Below are 25,917 nucleotides of genomic sequence, written 5' to 3'. Positions count from 1 at the left end.
TAAAAAGATGATAAAAACAAGAAGGGCCATGCTTGAAACGGAGATAACAAATTCAGACAAAGAACATATGACCACCTCAACACATCGAAAAGCTAGTACCAATAGTGAGATGCAAATTGACAATGAAGAAATAAATGAGAAGAGGATTCCAAATGAGAATTACACAACACATAAGGAAAGACAACCGTAATGCCAAGCCTATCAAGCCTCATACCCGTAAGGACCGAATCATGCACAACAAGCCATGCAAAGGCCCCTAACTTAGGAAGACAAGTGTCATGCCAAAAGAGTTTCAATGGCCAATGAGAGACTAAGGAGGAGGGCATAAGGGACTTGTACCCTTCTTTCACAAAATAAGAACTAGACGCATTTTGGGTCTAGATCAACTCATCATCACCTTCACACAAAATCACCCTCCTATTGGCCATCTCATGAATGAAAGCATCCTTCAAAGCTCAGTCAACCTTAATAAAATCAATAGATTTCCATTTAACCATTGGAAAAAGACCCGAGGTGTCAACATAAAAATAATCCACAACATATTTTCCCCAACAAGAGGACAACAAGGTCCGAAGGGGGGACTAGTCCCTAATGCTAGTTAAAGGAACATAGCCATTCCAAACTTTATCCCAAAATCTGGACTTTTTACCATTATGAATAAGCCATGAAAGGTGAGGGAGTATGACAAACCTACATTTAACCATGAAATTCCAAATGGCCGAGCCTCTAGGTAGATCAGAGGCAGTAAAGACACTTTCCCTCACACCATGTCGTAAATATTTCGCCAACATAATTTTTGCCCATGAGGAATGAGGTTCCTTATAAAATTTCCAGACCAACTTTGCTTGAAGAGCTAGATTTTGCTTCTCAAGCCCCCAAATACCAGCACCGCCCAAATCTTTAGGAAGACAAACCTTATCCCATGCAAGGAGAGGAAATATTTCCTTACCATCTTTATTGTTATTCCATAAGAAAGATCTAAGAACAAATTACAATTCTACTATAACTCCCTTAGGGGTTGTGAGGACAGACATAAGATAAATTGGGACCGCATTTAAAATAGAATTAATCAATGTAATTTTACCAGCCAAAGTAAGCCATCTCTGATTCCAAGAAAGAATCCTAGCTAAAACCGAAGAGATCACTTTATTCTGAAATTGGTGTTTGCCTGATCCAACAAAAAAAGGAACTCCTAAATATTTGCAAGGAAAGGTGCCAACTCGATATCCCCAAAAAGATGTCAATTTCTATTGGACCAACATCGTGGTATTCAGGAAAAAAATCTTTGATTTGGAACTATTAACTTTTTGTCCCAAAAAATAGAATAATCTAAAATAATCTTAATTATAACTTTAGCCTCCGCCATAGAAGAATATCCAGACAAGAATGTATCATCTGCAAACAAGCAATGAGAGATGGCATCAGAGATGCCTTCAACATGAATCACTTTCCACAACCTAGACATCTAAGCTCATCTAATAGCCCAGCTAAAGGCTTCAGCCAGAAGAATAAACAAAAAAGGAGAAAGGGGGTCACCTTGTCTCAAACCCTGAGAAGAAGAGAAGAAACCCATTTACCAAAACCGAAAACCTAGCAAAGGAAATACAAGAATATATTCATTTAATCTAGGACCTCGCAAATCCCAATTATGCTAAAATTGCACACAAAGACCCCCAATCAACCCTATCATATGCTTTCATCATGTCCAACTTGAGCATCATAGCTAGAAGTTTCTGTGATACAATAGAATAAAGGACCTCATGGGAAGAAATTTCCCCATTCAATGTCTCTTTACCTGGAACAAAGCCCCCTTGTTCAGCTATAATGATCTTAGCCAAACGAATAGAAATTGCCTTAGTAAAAATTTTGTACAAAGTATTGCAAAGAGAAATTGGCCAGAAATCTACAAAGGATGCAGGGTTATCTACTTTTGAAATAATAGCTATCAAAGTAGTATTCATTTCTTTAAGAATAGACCGATTTCTCCTGGACTCCTCAAGAGTAGACACAATATCATTACCTAAAAAATCCCAACTTTTTTGGAAAAAGAGGGTCGTATACCCATTTGGACCAGGAGCCTTATCCGGCCCCATAGAAAAGATAACCTGCTTGACTTTAGTGACCATGAAGGGAGACATAAGCATTTTATTATCATCAAAAGACACCAGAGAAGGAACAACATCAACAAAAGAACTATTTGGGCAAATAGGTTCAGCTGAGAGAAGTTTTTAAAAAAACTTAGTAGCCTCACTAGCAATAGCCTCCTCATCCATCAGAAGAGTACCATTTTCATCTTGGATACTAGATATTCTATTTCTTTTCCTTTTGACTTTAGTGGTGGCATGAAAAAATTTAGTGTTTATATCACCCTCAGAAAGCCACAAATCCCAAGACTTTTGTCTCCAATAACATTCCTCCCTAGCTAAAACCTCCTCTAACTGAGATTTAAAATCCTTTAAGTGATCATAAGAAGTAGAATCCATACCATTACATAAAACAAACTCATTAAGACATTCAATCTCATTCTTGATCCTAGCCTTCTCATGAAATATATTTTTAAAATGAGAAATATTCCAAGCTCAAATCTTTGATTTCAAAAAAGACAATTTTTTAACAAATTGGAACATAAGTGAACCAAGAAAAAAAGGAGCAGACAACCACCAATCCTTTAACAATGGTAAAAAAGAGGTATCTCTCAACCACATAGGTTTGAATTTAAAAGGAATTTTATGTGGTGCTCTATCCTCCAAAATGTTGAAAGAAATAGGGAAATGAATAGACCCAACATTGTGTAATACTAAAGAAAAGAATTCCTCAGGAGAATCAAACCAATTTTGCGACACAAGAAAGCGGTCCAACCATTCTGCAACCTGAGAAAAATCCCTTTGCATATTTGTCCAAGTGAAGGGCCCATTCTGATTTTTATAGTCAACTAAACCCATACCATGAATGAAAGAACCAAAATCAGACATTACCCTCCTATTTGGCAGAATGCCACCAGTCTTTTCTCCTAAATCCAAGATCGCATTAAAATCACCACCAAGAACCAACATATAGTTTTTAAGAGGAGAGGAAATTGACAAAATATCCCACCACACAGTTCTTTTTTCCAAGATACCCATAGGCCCATAGACATTAAACAACCAAAACTTTAAATTTTAAGTTCTTCTTTTTACCAAAACCAACATCTAGTGAAAGGATGAAGCAACAATGGTCAATTCTACACAAAATCCTTCCAAAGAACAGCAAGGCCGCCTGAAGCCCCTACAACGGGAACATAAACAAATTTCCAAAGTTTCCAAGAGGAGAAAAGAAACTCCATAGAAGCAGAATCTAATTTAGTTTCTTGAATCATCATAATCTCACACTTCATTAAGTCCAATTGAGACTTAATCAAGCGCCTCTTGTTAGGGGCATTCAAGCCCTTAACATTCTAGGATATGATCCTCATTGGCTTCGAGGGGAGGTTTCAAGGCTCCCCTCTTTCCTTGTTTTTGAGAAATCTTTTACTCAATGAATATTTTCTGCAAACTTTTCTTTACAGTAGTACACCTAGTAATAGGAGGGATAATTAAAGTCCTCTTCTTACGTTTAGTAAATGACCCAAGAGAAGGGATTGACAAAGAGTGCAACTTCTCCCCATCAACTAACCACTCCAAAGATTTATGCTACTTCGAAGTAGAGGACCCAGGAGGGGAAGACTTCCCATCCATAAGCAATTCAAGAGACTTCTTTTGTTTCAAAGAAACTGAACTAGGAGAAGAAAGCTTACCATCTTTAGTTAGAACCAGAGAGTTCAGGAGATTTTTACCAGAAGAGCCAGGGGGAGAAATGATTTTAGTTTTATCCTTACTCAACACCCCTAATTTATGCTCTTTTATCGAAGTAGAAGGAGAGATGAGCGTGGACTGAATCCCAACATCAATTTCTTGTTGGATTTTCACATGCTTGGGCTTACGGCCCCTTTTAGAGGGGGATACAAAGGGAGAAACCAGAGACAATAGAGACTAGACAATGGGTAACTCATAAAGGATAACATTCTCTTTATCCAACTCCAAATTGTTTAAAATAATCTCAAAAGGATTAGCGGATGGTAGAATGATCAAATCCTTATGAATGGAAGCCAAATCATTATCAATAGAATTAACCACTTTATCCGTAGTGAAATCATCTAACTTCACCTGATTCTTATCTACTAGGTTTTGAACTTCCTTAATCAATTGATCATCGGGAGTAATAAGAGGAATATGGACAGATGTATCACCATTTGAACCAATAAATACCTTACCGAAAGAAGACAAATCCTTTTTACTAGCTTCCACACCTCACTTACCCAGAGGAGGAGGATTCAAGTTAACATCTCTAACGAGCTGTTGATCATAGCCAACTGAATGCAGACCATTCGAGATAGTAGTAGCATTATTCCTAGAGGAAGGAATTCCATTCTGAGCCATAATAACTTGCATTTCCTACCATGACAAGGATTCTAAAAGTCTTCCTCTAAAATTTGTACCATTAGATTTCACTTTCAGGGGATTAGAAGTAAGATTTCCTTTAAGATTTAAAAATAAGGGCGCATCCATAGTAACAGAATCTTTAACAAAAGACTTTAAATCTTTAACAATAGTCTGATGCCAAATTACTTTCATAGATTTAATGTTGAAATTTCTGGGAAATATATCAGATGGCATGACCAACACACATATCTTAACCACAAAATAATTTTCCTCAAAGCATGAGTGAGAAGTAATAAACTTACCAAAATAATCCCCAATCTATTTTAAAATATCTGCTTCAACAAATTCAAATGGTAATTGGGGTAAACAAAACCAAACAGGAATTTGTTTAGGGTTTTCCCAAGTAGGAACATAAAAGGGTTTCTAGGGCTCAACGAAAATCAAGTTTGTACCAGACAAAAAGAAAGGAGAATCCAAAACCATAGCCCTAGAATCAGGCGAATCAAATAAAACAATGAAATAATACACTGACATGACTTGAAAAAACACAATTCCAACCCATAACTCAACTAATTTCTTGTGCAATTTTGAAAGGTTAACATTATCTCCCCAAACCTGAATAATAACACCTTGAGCTTGCAAATATCGTGACTTTTGAGCCAAAGGAATATCTATTAGGATTAATGATAGTCCCAAAGATACCAAGAGGGGGGGGGTGAATCAATATCTAACCGGTTTACAAAATATTTGGGTATGTGCACCAAGTTATGGTACCAAAAGGGGGTCTTAAGATGCCACTTTGTTCTGAAATCAGCAAAATCTGAACTTCAACAACAAATTGAAGATAGTTACACTCCAAATTTGAAGATGCAATAAGAACAAGAGTCAGAGTTATTCGAGTCTACTTTCTAAACTACTATTTTTTTTTTTAAATGGTGGAGATTAAGGGCTTCAAAAAGGGGGGCCACAAAAAGTGGTCCTGTTTATATGGAAAAAATATAACATAGTGTATGTTGTGGCTCCCCTAAAATGTTAACTTTTTTTTTGAATTTTTAAAATCGCTTTGGTGAGAAATTAGTTAACACCTTGTAGTTTATGCCAGATTTTTCATCTAATTTTTTAACAAGTATATGATTTTTTACTAATTTTTGAAGTGGACACATCCTGAAAAACAGAAATTTGAGTGTGCTCCCCCCTAAAATCTTTGATAACTAATAAAAAATCAAAACTTTTTTTTAAAATTGTGTAGAATGGAGTCTAGTTTCTAAAAATATAAGTTTCTTAAAAATCTGATGAACGTGTAAAAAACTATACCCAAAATAGTGCATGTGGGTTTTTGACAAAAAATGGACACACTAACAAAAGAAATTATAGATGAAAGCCTTAGCAAAATCAAAATGCGAAAAAAATTACATGCTTGGATAGCTAAGAGAGAGATTGAGGTTTCTATGGTGTTTTTTTTAGCTTCATTGAAACACGTGCAAACCTAATGGAGACCACGGCCAAAAATATGTGAAATTTTTTAATCTTCTAATAAAAACACGTCTCAGGCCTGAAATGGTCATCCAACCCTTTGCCCAAGTAAAATCCAACCCAAAGGGTTGGTGGTTTCCAATCCAAACCATTTGGAGAGAACTAAATATGGCGCTTGCCAAATGCAAAATTTTGAATTTTCACATTTGGCGCGCGCCAAATTTGGTGCTCGCCAAATGTGAAAAGTCAATTTTTGCATTTGGCGAGCACCAAATTTGGTGTGCGCCAAATTTTTTACATTGTCCAAAGTGAATGTTTTGTGAGTGTGTAGATTTTCCAATCTGGGCATAGTTTATATCCACCCTCAAAGAAGAATATATACATGAAATATAACATTTAAGTATAAGTCACATTTCAATATGTCTTTTTTTTCTTTCTTATACTTTAAGTTATATTTCATTTATATATTGGCAGGATGTTTGAGAGTGGTTTCAACTCTATAGGACTTATAATGTAGATTCTAGTTTTAAAAGGATCATATAAAATTTCAAACTTAGTCAAATTTCAGTAATCAACATGCTCCTATTAGCATTCTTCAGCTATGTATCTCACTCTCTTTATCGTCCCCAAACTCTAGACCTATCTCTATCCCTCTCTTGTCTCTCTCACTTCTCTCTCCCCTCTCTAGGTAAACCCAACTTATCTACCTTTCATTCCTTCCTTAACCCCATATCTATCTGTAAAGCGGAAAATCGCGATCGAACCCTAGTTGCTCTCCCCTCTTCCAACTCCGAGGAGAGAGAAGGGAGGTCCCTAGGGTTGATGGTTTTCACTTAAGGGAGATACTTTACATTCAAAAGAGGGGTTGAAACCTACAAGATCCAATCCCACACAAGGCAAGATTGGATGCTAAATGCATTTCAAGGGTTAAGACAGCAAGGCTACCCTCTTTTGTAAAGAATGTTGATAGAATGATTAAGCTAGGAATGCATAGAAAGTGAGAAAGATTTGCTTATAAACTGAGATAGGGATATAGGATGAAGCTGCGGACCTGGAATTAGCAGTAAAATGTCGATACGGCACTGTCCTACAAATTTGAGCGAAATTTGCCGGGACGATGGCGCCCAAGCACCACGGTCCTCCGAAAAATCCGCGAAACGAAGGGGGATCTGTTCATCTCTGCACAAGGATTCCAGATCTTCAATTTCAGTCGCGTACCTGCAACCTACACACAGAAAAGCGAAGACGATTGGGGGGTTAGGGATTAGGGGTTTGCCTTTAGGTCAAACCCCGGTTTTGGAATTAACCAAGTAATGAGAAATGCTGTAAATGTAAATGATTGTAATGTAAAACAAGTACTAATACCTTGTTGTAAGGATGTTTGTATCCTTATGTGCGAAGGTATAGATGTTGTTGTTTGTTGTATGTTGTATGTTGTGATCTCCTCTTCAATGGTTGAATCCTTGTCTTGAATGCAACACTTAGCCTTGAATGGAGACTTAGAAGGAATGCTTGAATGCTTGAATGCTTGAATGTTTGAGTATAGTTTCCACGCTTGTACACATATGTCCTTCTTTTTTCATCTACCCAAAATGGGAGAGAAAATGTAGTTTATATACTTGTCAATTAGGGTTAATAGACTGATTTCCCTGACCTTAGGCCGACCAGGAAAGTTTATTTTCCAAATTGCAAACAAAAAGACCCGAAGTCCCAAAGGAGACCGGGCCCAAAATAGGGCCAGGGACCAGGGCGCTGGGCGCCTTGGTCCCACCTCCCGGGACAGCAGGGTGCAAAGGAGGTTCAGGCCAGGGTGCAAGAAAATGCAGTTTTTGGTGTCATAAATAGGTTTCGGGGTCTCCATTCATGTTGCGTGTTGCGTTGCCATCGTGAAGACCGAAATGCAGTCGAAATTGCAAGTGTCACAATTTTAGGACGCTACATTTAGCCCCCACTTTAGCGGGAGTATGTATGCTCATACTTCTAGTAAAGTACAAGGAAACAACATTGAAAGACTTTCACCACGTCAAGGAGGCAAGATACACCAAGCCCCCAGTGGACTAAGGATCTTACAACTTCGATTGAAAAAGTAAAAGGGAAGATCACGAGGGAGAACCATGACTGTCAGTAGTAAGGTTCCCTCACTATGAGTCATGCAAAAGAAATACCAAAAAATTTTCAAGGCAAAGCTAAGTTCACCAAGAAATTTTCAAGTATCTTGAAAGGATAGACAGGGTGTATGCCCCACTATGTTAAAGCAATCACACACGCCTCAATGGGGGTGATTGCTTTAACGTAGTGATACACATAAGAAATGAAAAGGGAAAGGAGCACATTATCACAAAGATTTAGCCCCCAAGTGTGAGAAAAACCCAAGGATAATAGACACAAAACACAAAGCATGAGGTGAATTTGCTTTCCTCGGGGTCAGTATGCTGTATGATAAGTCATGTATATATATCATATGTATGTATGCATAATTGTTCTTCATTCCCCAATCAAGGAAGGTCACCTAGAAGAAGGGAACACATGTGTCTTTTGAGTCAACATGAGAGAGACCAAAAGAGATCTCAATGCTTTGCATCGTCCTCAAGTAGACAACACTAAGGACAACAAATAGAAGAATGAGAATAACACATAGAAGAAGTAACAAAAGAGAGGAGGAGAGAATCTGCTATGCTAATGTAACTAGTCTAGCACGTCATCTACCCCCCGATCTTGCTGATCAATGTTTCGGGAAGGTAGGGAACACGCTAGAGGAGGAACATCCAACACAGCAGATGGAGCTATCATAAGATCCAAAAAAGGGCTATGTTCATGTCCCGAGCCACGTTGTTCTTGTCTAGGAGCTAGGATAAGTGCTTTAGAAAATTCATTAGATAAATGGTTATCAATATCAACAAGTTCATATTCACTATCAGAAGCAAGAGAAGTAACATGTTCATCATGAATAACATTTTCATCTATATCATCATCAAGATTTATAAAAATAGGATCTTCAACTCGCACAAGATCAAGACCATCATGCATCTTATGTTTAGGAGATTTAGGCTCAATTTCTGGCTGAGGAGAAAATGGAATAATGCTTGTTGAAGGTGTCTTTGGAGATTGCAAAGTTTGAGAAGCAGCTGCTTGAGCTCTAAGATGACGCTTTCGTCGGCGTTCACGTGCAGAACGATTTTGTCTAGTCTTAGTAGGAAGTGGAGAATATTGAGGAGGAGGAATGTTCTCATCCTTATCACTTGGGTGTTTAGGTTGTGGTCTCTTCGGCTGGATAATAGGAGAAGAGGAAGGTCTCTTTTCTCTGTAAAAGGAAGGAGGAGGAACTGCTCCATATAAAGGAGGAATTTTTGGTTTAGGAAGAAGACCAAGTCCATCATAACGAGGAGGTATAGGTCTACTTTTAGGAAGTTTATTAGGCATAGACATAGTCACATCCATAGGAATGGGTTGGGAATCTTCTTGAGGAAAGACATTAGTTTTATCTTTCAAAGGGAGAACTTCCTTCTCAAGAACGATAGGAATGTCAAGTTTAGGTGTTCTAGGTTCACTTAGAGATAGGATCATATCTGTTTTCCACTTTTGATAAGATTTGAAAAGATGATCACTTCACGGAGGAAGGGATTGGAATTGTTTAGGCCAAAAATAATCAATAGGAACACTAGAAGTTCTTTCAGCTGGTTTAAAGAGACTATGATTGATAGTAACAACTTCACCATTATGGGGAAATTTCAAACACTTATGAATAGGAGAAGCAATAGCTTTCATGGAAGATAGCCAAGGATAGCCAAGCTTCACACGAAATTGTTCGGATGAAGGAATAATAGCAAAGTTCACATCAAGGGATTTGTTATGGACCTTAATAGGTAATGTAATAGAACCAATTGTAGGAGAAGAAAATGCATCAAATAATTTCACAACCACATCTGTTTTTTCATAGATCACTTGATTCAATTGCAAAGTAAAAAGAAATTCTTCAGTAATAACATTAACCATGCACGAAGGATCAATAAGCACTCCATGGCAAGGTGTATTCTTGACTTTTGCAACTATGTATAAAGGACCCTCAGGTGCTCTAATGGTTTCACTAGAATCAAATGTGATGGAAGGTTCTTTAGGGTTTTCTTGCTGCTCTACAAAGTTAATCACATTTGGAGTCATAGACATAAGACCATCAGATGAGAGAGAGGAATCATTAGCCTCAATCGCATTAGAGGTATGGGAAGGTAATGGATCAGTAAAAATCTGAAGATTTTGGTTAGGAGGAGCTACAGATGTGTTGCCTTTATCATTCACTCCAGAAACAGAAATAGTATTATTATCAATCAAATCTTGAATTTTACCCTTTAAAGAAAAACATTTTTCAGTATCATGCCCAGGCTGACGATGAAATTGACAAAAAGCTTTGTTATCAAAATAAGGTGAAGTAATCTTTGCAGGATCAATTTGCCTTATAGGAGGAAGAGTAAGCACATTTTGTTCCAATAACTTATTCATAATACTATGCAATGATTCATTCAAAGGAGTATACTTTCTTTCTTTCTTGAAAAACTTAAAAATAGGAGGCACACCTGATGCTGCATTCACATTGTTGTTGATGATGTTTTCATTGAATTTGATGGAATCTCTGTTCGGTTTAAACTTCCCAAATGGTTGTTGACTACTATCACCCTTATCACTCGGAGCCATAGGATGTGATTGTTCCATTTGACTCACAGTCAGTTGATAATTGTGAAGAGTTGCACACAACTGTTGGAAAGAAGTAAACTCAGAAAACAGAAGTTTGTCTCGAATATCTTTTTGTAAATTAGAAATAAAGATTCTTTGAATATCATTGTCAGGCACTGGAAAAGAAATTTGAGCATACAAATGCTTATATCTACCAATGAAATCAGTCACTTTTTCTTTAACACCTTGTTTACAATGCATTAAATCAATCAAAGTAACTTTAGGACTTATATTGTTTTGAAATTGTTGAATGAAAGCATTTGCAAGTTGTTCAAAAGAAGTAATAGAATAAGAAGGCAACGAGCAATACCATTGTAGGGCTTTGTCTCTTAATGTTCTAGTAAACAGTTTTGCAAGCAACCTTTGGTCATAAGCAAAATCAGTACAAATTGTTTGAAAAGTCTTAACATGTGTTAGAGGATCACCTTTACCATTATAAAGCTCCAAATGCGGGATTTCAACATGTTTAGGAGGGATAGCTCGAACAATGTCAAGAGAAAGTGGGCTCGCAACATCAAATGTGGGCACACTAAACTTAGATTGATTCATAGAGGCAATTTGTTGCTGTAAAGAAGAGACAGTTTGTGCAAGATTGTTAATGGTCGCTTCAGTCGAAGAGTTCATATTAGATGTGTTAGATTGAGATGGAGGTGTTATGTTATTGAAAGAAGGTAAAGAGTAAGGTGGTGGGACTCTATGATAATTAGTCATAGGAGATGATTGGACAGGAGGAACACTACAAGGAGGAATAGAATGGTTAAATGAATTGCCCCCTTGCGTCATGTTCATTTGCGGAGATGTAATAGGAACACTCATTGAAGGGATGAATGAAGAAGTTGGATTGAATGAAGGAATAGGGTTAATTGAAGAGGAAGGATTGCCCCCATGACTGGTGATCACAGGGGGAATGTCTTGTATAGAAGTAGTCATTATGTTTGATGTAAAGGTAGGTATGCTAGCAATAGAAGTTGTCAGAGGAACAGAATGATTAACTTGAGTGGAAGGTTGTGTATAACCTAAAGTTTCGGCACAACTCTTCATAGGCATCACATTCGAATCCACGATATGTGCAATACCACGCAAAATATCAATTCCATTCTTATCACTTTGAAGCATATGTTTTAGACCCTCAATTAAAGGAAGAGCTTGACTATCAGGGTATTCTTGAGACATCTATTGTCGAAAATCGTCAAATTGGTTATCCAATTTCGAAAGTTGTTCTATAGAAACCTCATGGAGAGCTTCTTCATCATTAGGAGGATTAGAGGAATTACCCATGTCCTCGTTAAAAAGGCTATTCAAATTAGGTTCCATCTCCTCAGTAATTAAACCTTGGAAAGACTTAATTCTAAGGCTTCGTCTAATGGGAATAGTGTAAGTAGGGCTTATTGTTGTAAAACTCATGCACTAGAGAGAGAGAGAAAATTTTGATTTCAGAGGTAGCAATTTTCAGTAAAATCAACCAATCTTCTAGATTTAAGCTGTTAAATGCAATCAAGACAATCTCCCGAAATTTCGGAAAAAATGTTCGGGACTGTGGCGCTCGGAGTGCACACGGTCCTTGCAATTTTTTTCGAAATTTGCAGGGATGAAATTTATGATGATTTTAGAGCTAATCTGAAAAAATTGAGTGATTTTACAATCTGTAGATAGGCCAAATTAAAGTTACAATCTCAAAATTGAACCCTACCCAGATTGTCGAAAAATGCAAAAATTTGAATTTTGAAAAAGAGAGGGAAACTGAAATTTTGAATTTTATGATTTTAGAGGGAATGTCAAGAGCAATGCAAATTTTGAAATTTAAAAATTGACTCAATTTCACGCAAAATTCAATTTTGAAAGCGGAAATTAAAGTTGTTGTAATTAAGCACTTAATTTCAAAAGTCACAAATTGCAAAAATTTGAATAAAGCACTGAAATTTTGAATGAATGCAAACACACTTTTCCGATTTAGGACAGTAAGAACACAATTTTGACACAAAATTTCAATTTCAATGATTAGAAGCCTTAAACCAAGCAATCACAAGACCAACTTTGACTGTAATTTTGAAAGTGTTATAATTGATAAAATCAGCCAAAATTCTAGATTTTAGTAGGAAAATACAGTAAGATCTTGCTCCCGAAATTTCAGAAAAAATGTCGGGGACGATGGCACTCGGAGTGCACATGGTCCTCGCAACTTTTTTCCAAATTTTCAGGGATGAAAGATATTGTGATTTTATTGCGGAATCCAAAGTTACAGCTGATTTGGAAATGTTTTGATCAGTGAAATTGTCGGACAAAGGTTGAATCAAGAAGGTTTCAAAAATTAGGGTTTTGACACTTAACCACTTAATTTTCAAAATTAAAGCACAAATATGAATTGATAATTTGTAATAGAAGGGCAGATCTGAAACAAGCATTAACAATTAAATATTTCACAAGTTCAATTTTCAAAAAGAAAATTTAGGGTTTTTATGCAATTAACCTCTAAAATTTGTAAAAGATCAAACATGGAAATGCAATCAAGGAATCCAATTTTCAGATCTAACCATGAAAAATCAGAAAGGATGTTCACGTCGAGTTCACCAAAATGTAAAGCGGAAAATCACGATCGAACCCTAGTTGCCCGGAAGAGAGAAGGGAGGTCCCTAGGGTTGATGGTTTTCACTTAAGGGAGATACTTTACATTCAAAAGAGGGGTTGAAACCTACAAGATCCAATCCCACACAAGGCAAGATTGGATGCTAAATGCGTTTCAAGGGTTAAGATAGCAAGGCTACCCTTTTTTGTAAAGAATGTTGATAGAATGATTAAGCTAGGAATGCATAGAAAGTGAGAAAGATTCGCTTATAAACTGAGATAGGGATATAGGATGAAGCTGCAGACCTGGAATTAGCAGTAAAATGTCGATACGGCACTGTCCTACAAATTTGAGCGAAAGTTGTCGGGACGATGGCGCCCAAGCGCCACGGTCCTCCGAAAAATCCGCGAAACGAAGGGGGATCTATTCGTCTCTGCACAAGGATTCCAGATCTTCAATTTCAGCCGCGTACCTGCAACCTACACACAGAAAAGCGAAGAAGAATGGGGGGTTAGGGATTAGGGGTTTGCCTTTAGGTCAAACCCCGGTTTTGGAATTAACCAAGTAATGAGAAATGTTGTAAATGTAAATGATTGTAATGTAAAACAAGTACTAATACCTTGTTGTAAGGATGTTTGTATCCTTATGTGCGAAGGTATAGATGTTGTTGTTTGTTGTATGTTGTATGTTGTGATCTCCTCTTCAATGGTTGAATCCTTGTCTTGAATGCAACACTTAGCCTTGAATGGAGACTTAGAAGGAATGCTTGAATGCTTGAATGTTTGAGTATAGTTTCCACGCTTGTACACATATGTCCTTCTTTTTTCATCTACCCAAAATGGGAGAGAAAATGTAGTTTATATACTTGTCAATTAGGGTTAATAGACTGATTTCCCTGACCTTAGGCCGACCAGGAAAGTTCATTTTCCAAATTGCAAACAAAAAGACCCGAAGTCCCAAAGGAGATCGGGCCCAAAATAGGGTCAGGGACCAGGGCGCTGGGCGCTTTGGTCCCACCTCCCGGGACAACAGGGTGCAAAGGAGGTTCAGGCCAGGGTGCAAGAAAATGCAGTTTTTGGTGTCATAAATAGGTTTCGGGGTCTCCATTCAGGTTGCGTGTTGCGTCACCATCGTGAAGACCGAAATGCAGTCAAAATTGCAAGTGTCACAATTTTAGGACGCTACACTATCCTTGACTCCCTCCTTGTCTCTTCTCTCTCATTCTCTTATTATTTCACTCTCCTCCCTTTCCATTCTCTTGGTCACTACCTATCCCTTATATCTTCTCTCTCCCCATATCTAGGTTTCTTCCTCCCTCCCTCTTCACCTCAGCACCTCTCCCTCCCTATATTATTACCCATCTCTCTCTCCCCCTCTAGGTACCTCACCTAATTAATTATCCACCCTCTAGTTCTCTCCCCCCATCTCCATATTTCTCTCTCTCCCCCTTACCCCTATCCATTTATGAACTCTCAACCTCTATTCTCTCTCTCCAAACCTATATATCTCCTCATTCCTTAGGTCTTTGAATCCCTCCTTGTCTACCTCTCCATCCATCCCCTCTTAGTCATCTCTTTTCTCTTCTATATATTCCCTCTCTCCATTGTCTAGGTTGTCACCTCTCCCTCCTACTCTCTCTACCTCCCTCTCTCAAATTTATAGGTTTCTCCCTCATTCCCTCTCCACCTCTATACTTATCCATTAATGTCTCATTAGGAACCTATCTTTAAGCCCCTAGCTATCTCTCCTTTATCTCTCCCATCTAGGTATTTAATCTCTCTCTCATGCTTTACATATCTCATCTCTCTATTTATCCCCTCTCTAGGTCTCTCCTATACTCTCTCCCTCTCTCTCTCACCTTCCCTCCTTATCTTCATATCTATCCTTCCCTCCCTCCATCTCTCTTATCTTTTTATTGTTTCTCTCCACTCTCTCTCTATTCTCTTAATGAATACCTCTCCCTCCTAACCTATCTTTCCATATATATTTTTCTCCTTCCCTCCATCTTTACATATCTACATCTCCCTCTTTGTCTCTTAATCCCCCTGTATCTCCTTCACCTCTATCTTTCCACCCTAGGTCTCTCACCTCTCTCTTTCTAGGCTCTAGATCTCTCACTTCTATATCTCTCTCCTCTCTAATTCTTTCATTTTTACCTCCTTACCCCTCTTTCTCTCTTTGTGCACTTATCTCTCTTATTTTATTCTCTCTCCCTCACCTATCTACTCTTCCCTCTCTAGGTCTCTCAGCCACTCCCTACCCACCTCTCCCTTTCTTCGTAGATATCTCTTTCTCTTTATTCTTCCCTCTCCCCTCTTTTTTCTTCCTCCCCTATAGAGGATTTAGATAATAGGTTGTAGGATAAAAGGTTTATGGTATGGATTACAAGATTGATGGAACATTGTATAGGGTAGATAGGGTTGATGGTAGTGATCATATTGATACTCAAGACACCATATGACCCCTTAAGACACCATATGACCCCTTACGATACCATATGACCATTTAGGACACCTTATTACCCCTAACAACATCATATGGTGTCCAAAGGGATCATATGGTTTCCTAAGGGGTCATATGATGTTCTAAGGGGGCATATGGTATTCTATGGCCCCTTAGGACACCATATGACCCCTAATGACACCATATAGTGTCCTAAGGGGTCATATGGTGTCGATAGAGGTTATATGGTGTCCTATGGGGTCATATGGTGTTCTATAACCCCTTAGGACACCATATGACCCCAGCGACACCAAATGGTGTCCTATGACCCCTTAGGACACCATATGACCCCTAACGTCACCATATGGAGTTCTAAGGGGTCATATGATTTCCTAACGGGTCATATGGTGTCCTAAGGGGTCATATGGTGTTATATGACCCCTTAAGACACCATATGACCCCATACAACACCATATAATCCCTGATGACACAATATGGTGTCCTAAGGGGTCATATGGTGTTCTATGACCCCTTAGGACACTAAATGACCCCTAATGACAACATATTGTGTCCTAAGGGACCATATGTTGTTCTATGACCCCTTGGAACATCATATGAGCCCCCAGGACACCATATGACCCCTAAAAAGACTATATGGTGTCCTAAGGGGTCATATGGTGTTCTATGTCCCCTTAGGACACCGTATGACCCCATACAATACCATATGACCCCTCACAACACCATATGGTGTCCTAAGGGGTCATAGAACACCATATGACATCTTAGAACACCATATGACCCCTAACAACATTAGATGACCCCTTGGGACATCATATGGTGTCGTTAGGGGTCATATGGTGTCCTAAGGGTCATAGAACACCATATGACCCCTAACGACACCATATGGTGTCATTAGGGGTGATATGATGTCATATTATGTCCTAGTAGGTCATAGAATACCATATAACCCCTTAGGACACCATATGATCTCTAACGACACCATATGACCGCTTAGGAAACCATATGACCCCTAATGATGCTATGTTGTGTCTTGATGTCATGTACTAGGATGTTAAAAGAGGTCATATGGTGCCCTAGGGGGTCATAGAACACCATATGACTTCTCAAGACAACATATGACCCCTTAGGACAACATATTGTGTCATTAGGGGTCATATAGTGTCCTAAGGGGTCGTATGGTATTGTTAGGGGTCATATGGTGTCCTAAGAGGTCATATGGTATTCTATGACCCATTAGGATGCCATATGACCCCTTAGGACACCATATGACCCCTAACGACACTATGGACACCATATAGTGTCGTTAGGGGTCATATGGTGTCCTAAGCGGTCATATGGTGTCATAAGGGGTGATATGGTGTTCTATGACCCCTTAGGATACCATGTGACCCCTAAGACCACCATATGGTGTCCTAAGGGGTCATATGGTGTTCCATGACCCCTTAGGACACCATATGACCCTAAAAACACCATATGGTGTCCTTAGGGGTCATATGGTGTTCTTAGGGGTCATATGGTGTTCTATGACCACTTAAGACACCATATGACCCCTTAGGACATGTCATATGGTGTCGTTAGGGGTCATATGGTGTCCTAAGGGGTCATATGGTATTCTATGACCCATTAGGACACCAAATTAGCCCTAACAACACCATACAGTGTTGTTAGGAGTCATATGGTGTCTTAAGGGATCATACGGTGTCCTAATGGGTTATATGGTGTTCTATGACCCCTTAGCACACCATCTAACCCCTTAGGACACCATATGACCCCTAAGGACATTGTATGGTGTCCTAAGGGGTCATATGATGTTGTTAGGGGTTATATGATATCCTAAGGGGTCATATGGTGTTCTATGACCCCTTATGACACCATCTAAACCCAAACCATACCATATTGTGTCCTAAGGGGTCATCTGATGTTGTTAGGGGTCATATGGTGGTCTATGACCCCTTAAGACACCATATGACCCCTCATGACACTATATGGTGTCATGAGGGGTCATATGGTGTTGTATGGGGTCATATGTTGTCCTAAGGGGACATAAAACACCATATGACCCCTTAAGACACCATATGGTATTTTTAGGGGTCATATGGTGTCCTGGGGCTCATATGGTGTCCCAAGGGGTTAGAGAACACCATATGTTGTCATTAGGGATCATATGTTGTTGTCCTAAGAGGTCATAGAATACCATATGACCCCTTAGGACACCAAATGACCCCTTAGGAAATCATATGACCCCTTAGGACACCATATGGTGACGTTAGGGGTCATATGGTGTCCTAAAGGGTCATAGAATACCCTATGACCCCTTAGGAAACCATATGACATGTCCTAAGGGGTTATATGGTGTCTTAAGGGGTCATAGAACACCATATGAACCCTAAGGGAACCATATGACCCCTTAGGACACCATATGGTGTTTTTAGGGATCATATGGTGTCCTAAGGGGTCATAGAACATCATATGACCCCTTACAACACCATATGGTGATGTTAGGGGTTATATGGTGTCCTAAGGGGTCATAGAATACCATATGACCCCTTAGGACACCATATGACCCCTTAGGACACCATATAAGATGTCCTAAGGAGTCATATGGTGTCTCAAGGGGTCATAGAACACCATATGACCCCTTAGGACACCATATGGTGTTGTTAGGGGTCATACGGTGTCCTAAGGGGTCATAGAACACCTTAGGACACAATATGACCCCTAACGACACCATATGACCCCTAACAATGCCATATGACCCCTCAGGACATCATATAGTGGTCTTACGGGTCATATGGTGTCCTAAGGGGTCATATAACACCTTATGACCCCTTAGGACACCATATGGTGACGTTAGGGTTATATGTTGTCCTAAGGGGTCATAGAATACCATATCACCCCTTAGGACACCATATGACATGTCCTAAGGAGTCATATGGTTTCTCAAGGGGTCATAGAACACCATATAACCCCTAAGGACACCATATGACCCCTTAGGACACCATATGACCCCTTAGGACACCATATGGTGTCATTAGGGGTCATATGGTGTCCTAAGGGGTCATAGAACACCATATGACCCCTTAGGACACAATATGACCCCTAACGACACCATATGATCCCCAATGACACCATATGACACCTCGGGACACCATATGGTGGTCTTAGGGGTCATATGGTGTCCTAACGGGTCATATGGTATTCTATGACCCATTAGGATGCCATATGACCCCTTAGGACACCATATGATCCCTAATGACACCATATGGTATCGTTAGGGGTCATATGGTGTCATAAGGGGTCATATGGTTTTCTATGACTCCTTGGGATACCATATGACCCCTAAGACCAGCATATGGTATCCTAATGTGTCATATGGTGTCGTTAGGGGTCATATTGTGTCCTAAGGGGTCATATGGTGTTCTATGACCCCTTAGGACATAATATGACCCCTAACAACACCATATGGTGTCCTAAGGGGTGACCCCTTGAGATACCATATGACTCCTTATGACATGTCATATGGTGTCCTAAGGGGTCATATGGTATTCTATGATCCCTTAGGACACCATATAACCCCTAACGTCACCATATGGTGTCCTAAGGGGTCATATGATTTCCTAAGGGGTCATATGGTGTCTAAGGGGTCATAAGGTGTTTTATGACCCCTTAGGACACCATATGACCCCTAAGACCACCATATGGTGTCTTGAGGGGTCATATGGTGTCGTTAGGGGTCATATTGTGTCCTAAGGGGTCATATAGTGTTCTATGACCCCCTAGGACATCATATGACCCCTAATGACACCATATGGTATCATAAGGGGTCATATGGTTCCCTTAGGGTTCATATGGTGTTTTATGACCCCTTGAGACACCATATGACCCCTTAGGACATGTCATATGGTGTCCTAAAGGGTCATATGGTTTCCTAAGGGGTCATATGGTATTCTATGACCTCTTATGACACCATATGACCCCTAACATCACCATATGACTCCTAACAACACCATATGGTGTCGTTAGGGGTCATATGGTGTCCTAAGGGGTCATATGGCATCCTAATGGGTCATAGAATACCACATGACCCCTTAGGACACTATATGACCCCTAACGATACCATATGACCCCTTAGGACACCATATGACCCCTAATGACACCATATGATGTCCTAAGGGGCCATATGATGTCCTAAGGGGTCATATGGTGTTCTATGACTCACTAGGATACCATATGATCCCTTTTAATAGCCTAGTAAATGACATGACTACTTGTGACACAATATGACCCCTCAAGACACAATATATGGTGTCGTTAGGGGTCATATGGTATCCTAAGGGGTAATATGGTATTGTTAGGGATCATATGATGTCCTAAGGGGTCATATGATATTCTATGACCCATTAGGGAACCATATGACCCCTTAGGACACCATATGAACCCTAACGACACCATATGACCCCTTAGGACACCATATGACCCCTAATGACACCATATGGTGTTGTTAGGGGTCATATGGAGTCCTAAGGGGTCATATGGTGTTCTATGACCTCTTAGGATACCATATGATCTCTTAGAAGACCATAGGAGCCCTAATGACACCATATGGTGTCCTAAGGGGTCGTATGGTGGCCTAAGGGGACATTTGGTGTTTTATGACCCCTTAAGACACCATATCACCCCTTAGGACACCATATGAACCCTAACGACACCATATGATCTCCTAAGGGGTCATATGGTGACTTGAGGGGTCATATGGTGTTCTATGACCCCCTAAGAGACCATATGACCCCTTTTAACATCTTAGTACATGAAATGACCACTTGTGATAGCATATGACCCCTCAAGACATAATATGGTGTCGTTAGGGGTCATATGGTGTCCTAAGGGGTCATATGGTCTCATTAGGGATCATGTGGTGTCCTAAGCGATTATATGGTATTCTATGACCCATTGGGGCACCATATGACCCCTTAGGACAACATATGACCCCTAACGACACCATATGACCCCTTAGGACAACATATGACCCCTAATGACACCATATGGTGTCGTAAGGGGTCATAGAACACCATATGATCCCTTAGGACACTATATGGTGTCATTATGGGTCATATGGTGTCATTAGGAGTCATATGGTGTCCTAAGGGGTCATATGATGTCCTTAGGGGTCATAAAACACCAAATGACCCCTTAGGAAACCATATGACCCCTTAGGACACCATATGACCCCTTAGGACACTATATGGTGTCGTTAGGGCTCATATGGTGTTCTAAGCGATCATATGGTATCCTAAGGGGTCATAGAACACCATATGACCCCTTAGGACACCATATGACCCACAACGACATCATATGACCCCTTAGCACACCATATGACTTGTAATGATGCCATATGTTGTCCTAAGAAGTCATATGGTGTCCTAATATAGATAGTAATGGTCTCCTAAGGGGTCATATGACCCACCATGCTCATTCACACACCTAGATGGGTTATATAGAGATATAAGATACCTAGAGGGGGAGAGAGGCATGAGAGACCTAGATAGGATGAGAGAGAGGGGGTTGAGATAGATGGAGGGGGATAAAGAGAGGTTGGTAATGAGATATGGATGGAGATGTAGAGAGGTGGAGAGGGAATGAGGGAGAAACCTAGAGAGGGGTAGAGAGGGTGTGATGGAAAGTTGATGATGTAGATGGTAAAGAGAGAATAAGAACTAGTAGGGAAGGGAGAGAGATATGGGGATAAGGAGGGAGAGGGAGATAGAGAGGGAGAGGGGAAGAAAAGAATGAAGATGCCTATAAATGAGAGGGAGGAATAAGAGGAGAGATGAAAGAATAAAGAGAGAGAAGAGTATGAGGGGATTGAGGGAGAGGTAGACATGGAGGGACTAGAAGACCTGGGGAAGGAGAAGATAGAGAAGTGAGGGGAAAAATAGAAGAGGAGGAGAGAGTTAAAAAATAAATAGGGGTAAAGAGGGAGGGAGATAGAGGGGACAAATAGATAGGTGAGAGAACTATATTGGGAAAGAGAGGTGACATACCTAGATGATAGGAGAGAGGAATGAGATAGATAGAGGGGGAGAGAGAGAGGTGAGTAATGAGACATGATGCAGAGGTAGATAGGTGGAGAAGAAGGAAGTGATAAACCTAGAGAGGTGAGAGAGAGTTGATGACCTAGAATGTAGAGAGAGAGAATAAAAGAGGAAGAGAATTAAAAAGTGGGGAAGTGAGATATATATGGGGGTATGTATGGATGGGGAGGTAGAGAGGGAGAGGGGAAGAAATGAAGGGAGAGACCTAGAAAGGGGAGGGAGGGAGAAGAGAAGAGATAGAAGAACAAAGAGAGAAGTAAGAGGGGATGGATGGAGAGGTAGACATGGAGGGAGGGAGAGACCTATGAAAGGAGGAGATAAAGAGGCTAGGGGAGAAGGAGAGAAAAGGAGGGATTTCATAAACGGACAGGGTTAAGGAGGAGGGAGAGAGAGGTAGAGAGGGACAAAGAGAACTATAGAGGGGGCATATAGATATGTGAGAGACCTAGATGGCCACATAGTGAGATAGATAGAGGGGGATAAAGAGAGGTGGGTAACAAGACCTATATGCAAAGGTAGATAGGTGGAGAGGAAGGGAGGGAGAAACCTAGAGAGGGGAGAGAGGGTGGGATGGAGAGGTAATGACCTAGACAATGAAGATAGGGAATAAGAGAGGAAGATAGAAGATGAGAGAGTGGGAGAGGGAGACAGAGAGGGAGAGAGGAAGAAAGGAAGGTAGAGACTTAGAGAGAGGAGGGAGGGATAATAGAAGAGATAGAAGAACAAAGAGATGAGTAAGAGGAGATGGATAGATAGGTAGACATGGAGGAGGTGAGAGACGTAGAGAATGAGGAGATAGATAGGTTTGGAGAGAGAGAGAGAAGAGAGGAAGAGAGTGCATAAATAGATAGAGGTAAGGAGAAGGGAGAGAAAGGTGGAGAAGGAGGGAGAGAACTAGAGGGTGGACAATTAGATAAGTGAGAAACCTAGAAGGGGAAAGAAAGGTGGGTAATAATATAGGGAGTGAGAGGCAATGAGGTGAATAGGGAGGGAGGGACAAACCTAGATATGGGGAGAGAGAGGATAAAAGGGATAGGTAGTGACCAAGAGAAAGGAGTGGGAGGGGAGAGAAACAATAAGAGAGTGAGAGAGAGGAGAGAGGGAGAGAGTCAAGGATAGAGAAGTGAGAGAGACAAGAGAGGGAAAGAGATAGGTCTAGAGTTTGGGGAAGATAAAAAGAGTGAGATACATAGCTAAAGAATGCCACTAAGAACATGTTGATTATTGAAATTTGACTAAGTCTGAAATTTTATATGATCCTCTAAAAACTATAATCTACATTATAAGTCCTATAGAGCTATACTTAAATGTTATATTTTATATATATATTCTCCTTCGAGGGTGGATATAACTTCTGCCCAGATTGGAAAATCTACACACTCACAAAACCTTCACATTAGACAATGCAAAACATTTGGCGCGTGCCAAATTTGGCACTCACCAAATGCAAAAAAAATGACTTTTCACATTTGGCGAGCACCAAATGTGAAAATTCAAAATTTTGCATTTGGCAAGCGCCAAATGTGAAAATTTAAAATTTTGCATTTGGTGAGCACCATATTTGGCACTCTCCAAATGGTTTGCGCCAAATGTGAAAATTTAAAATTTTGCATTTGGTGAGCACCATATTTGGCACTCTCCAAATGGTTTGCTTAGGAGAATACCAACCCTTTGGGTTGGATTTGCCTTGGGCATCCAACCCATAGGTTTGGATGACCTTTTCATGCCAATGACGCATTTTTATGAAAAGATAAAAAGTGGCACCTTTTTGGTACAACTTGGTGCACTTACCCATTTAACCTTATTAAGTATTTTGCATTCCAAAATAATGTACTGGTAAATAAGAATTAATGCAGTAAATAGGAACAATAAAGATAGCATAGAAAAGACACCATAACACAAGATGTTTAATGAGGAAACCTAGTGTGGGAAAAACCTCAATGGGATTTGTGACCCACAATATTCACTCAGTGGCCAATGAATAAATATTACTTACAATGAGGGGCCTGCACATGCAGGAAGGCCAACTACCTAGAGCTCATTGCTCAATCTACAAAATGGATTATGAAAATCCAATACAATGTAGTGCTTCAAATCAGCATCAACTATGTCAGCTTTAGTACCGGTTTAAGCTCATACTATAACCATAAACCTTATACAAGATCTGCCTTTATAATTCGCTCATTCCTATCTCATCTCCTATTCCATATCTATATCATCCTCTGTCAAAATGATTTACAAGATCTCATACATATATGAGTCTATTACAATATGCCATGTTGGCTTTACAAAAGATATTTACAATTACATACAATAAACAAAGTTTATTCCTGTAGTTTGGGGCGTCGCTACGCATTGTTGTTGCTGTCGGTGAAGTGTCTGCCGATGCTGGTGCCTGTCGGTGGTTTACCAGGTGAATGTTGGGTGGTTTCCTAAAGGTTTCCAGTAGATTTCTGGTAGGTTTCCATCAATGACAACACCATCATTTCTCACTAGAGTGTAGAATTCCAACAATCTCCCCCTTTGGCATTGATGGCAACACTCATGAGAAAAATCCAAAAACTGTTTCGAAAAATAAAGTCCAAAAATTTACCAAAAAGATGTGCCCCCCCTAAGTAGATGATCTTCTCTAAATAGTTGTTTTTCTCTGTCCACTACTCCCCCTTTGACATCAATGACAAAGGTTGTCAAAAATTGTCAAACAAGTGCAAAATTTCACCTTAAAGTTTGTAACCGGTTGGTTACAATCTGAAATATATCAGCCAAAACCAAGTTTAAACTCTACATGACTCTATTGCTATCATTCATGGTTGCCTCAATTCATTGGATCATGTCGGTGAGATGATGCATATGCTCCTCCAGTGATATTTCTCCTTGAATTAATGTCTTAGAGATCTCATTTCTTAGAGAGATAAGGTTATCCAGTTTAGGACTAAGTTTATTCTTTAGCTCTCTAGCATTTGCCTTGATCCTTGCTTTTTCCTTCTCAAATTTCTCCAACGTTTCCTCAAATCCCACTATGTCTTGCTCAATAACTGATATAGGTTCAGATGAACCAATGATGTTATCAGCTATATCATCAATTTCTTTCTGTACTTTGGTTATCTCTTTTTCAATGTCCTGGGTCAACAGATGTGGCTTGCATGTTTCTCTATACAGTTCCTTATACTCCAAAATTGTTGTGCTGGTAGAAGTGTGTTAATATGCTCAGTGCACTTATTTATTGTCTCCTCAAAGAATTTTTCTTTTTCTTTTTCCATTTTCTCTTTGAATGTATCCTCATTTACCTTATCCACTATTATTACATTTCCAACAATAAATTTAGACAATGTGTCTAACTGTCCTAAAGAATCCTTTACATTATCTACATTGCATTTTGGTGCAATCATCTTAAGAATAGGTATTGTATCATCAATTGCCTTGTTGGCCAATGCATTACAATAAGTTATCATCTTAATTGAGTCCAGAAGTACCTCTATCACATTAGTAGGTTTGAATTCAGATGTCTGACCAACTGCCTTTATTATTTCAATGCTTCCAATATTTGTTACCAATTTGCTTGTATCAACCTTCGGTGGATCAATTTGAGTTTGTGTTTCCACCTGTAGTGGTTTGGGTTTCTCAGTGATTACCATATTTTCTATCTCAACATGTACCTGTGCCTCTGTCAGTTTCTCTGTTGGTTTCTCTATGTTATCAGCTATCAGTATCTCTGTCTCTGTTAGTTTCTTAGTGCCAGCATCTAAACTACCAGTATTCATTCCACTGTCCAAAGGTTTCTCTGTGTGCTTTGTTTTCTCTGTAAGCATTTCAACCTCTACATTTTCTGTCGGTTGCTCAACAATGTTTCCACTGCCAACAATATCATCATGTACCTCTGTGTTGTTTTTGTCCATGATAATGTTCACTTCTTGAGTATCAACATTCATGGTAAATAGAATTTTTGAATTGGGGTTAGTGTCATCATGTGTTATGTCCACATTTTCAGTAGAGCGGTGTATCAATAATATGTGTCAGTGTGGTATCCAAGGGCGGTGGTAAGTTGTCAATTATTTTGATGTTTGGTATTCCACCTAATGCTCTGCGAAATGGGGTAATGTTAGACTAAAACTTGTGGTCGTATAACACAAAAAAACACAAGAAA

The 25,917-nt window shown here is 39.5% G+C and overlaps 1 protein-coding gene across 1 annotated transcript; it reads right to left on the bottom strand.

Annotated features, from left to right (window-relative positions):
- Window positions 1-1,646: 1,646 nt before the first annotated feature.
- Window positions 1,647-25,702, bottom strand: LOC131873940 (uncharacterized). Its single transcript, XM_059217121.1, has 2 exons — window positions 25,525-25,702; window positions 1,647-2,215 (listed from the first exon to the last, which is right to left on the bottom strand). The coding sequence occupies exons 1-2, from the start codon at window positions 25,700-25,702 to the stop codon at window positions 1,647-1,649; spliced, it is 747 nt and encodes a 248-aa protein (XP_059073104.1).
- Between the last annotated feature and the right edge of the window lie 215 nt (window positions 25,703-25,917).

This window comes from Cryptomeria japonica, chromosome 3 (genome assembly GCF_030272615.1).
Source record: "Cryptomeria japonica chromosome 3, Sugi_1.0, whole genome shotgun sequence".
Lineage (NCBI taxonomy): Eukaryota > Viridiplantae > Streptophyta > Pinopsida > Cupressales > Cupressaceae > Cryptomeria > Cryptomeria japonica.
This window is presented reverse-complemented; position numbering and strand designations above follow the sequence as displayed.

What these genes read in the sequence shown, in the direction of transcription:
- LOC131873940 (XM_059217121.1), bottom strand. Translation starts at nt 25,702, where the DNA reads ATGAATGTTGATACTCAAGAAGTGAACATTATCATGGACAAAAACAAC. An exon ending in GGACAGTGGAATGAATACTG is followed by an intron (nt 2,216 to 25,524) that starts GTAGTTTAGATG and finishes AACTTCTCTCAG; the next exon opens with CTGAACCTATTTGCCCAAAT.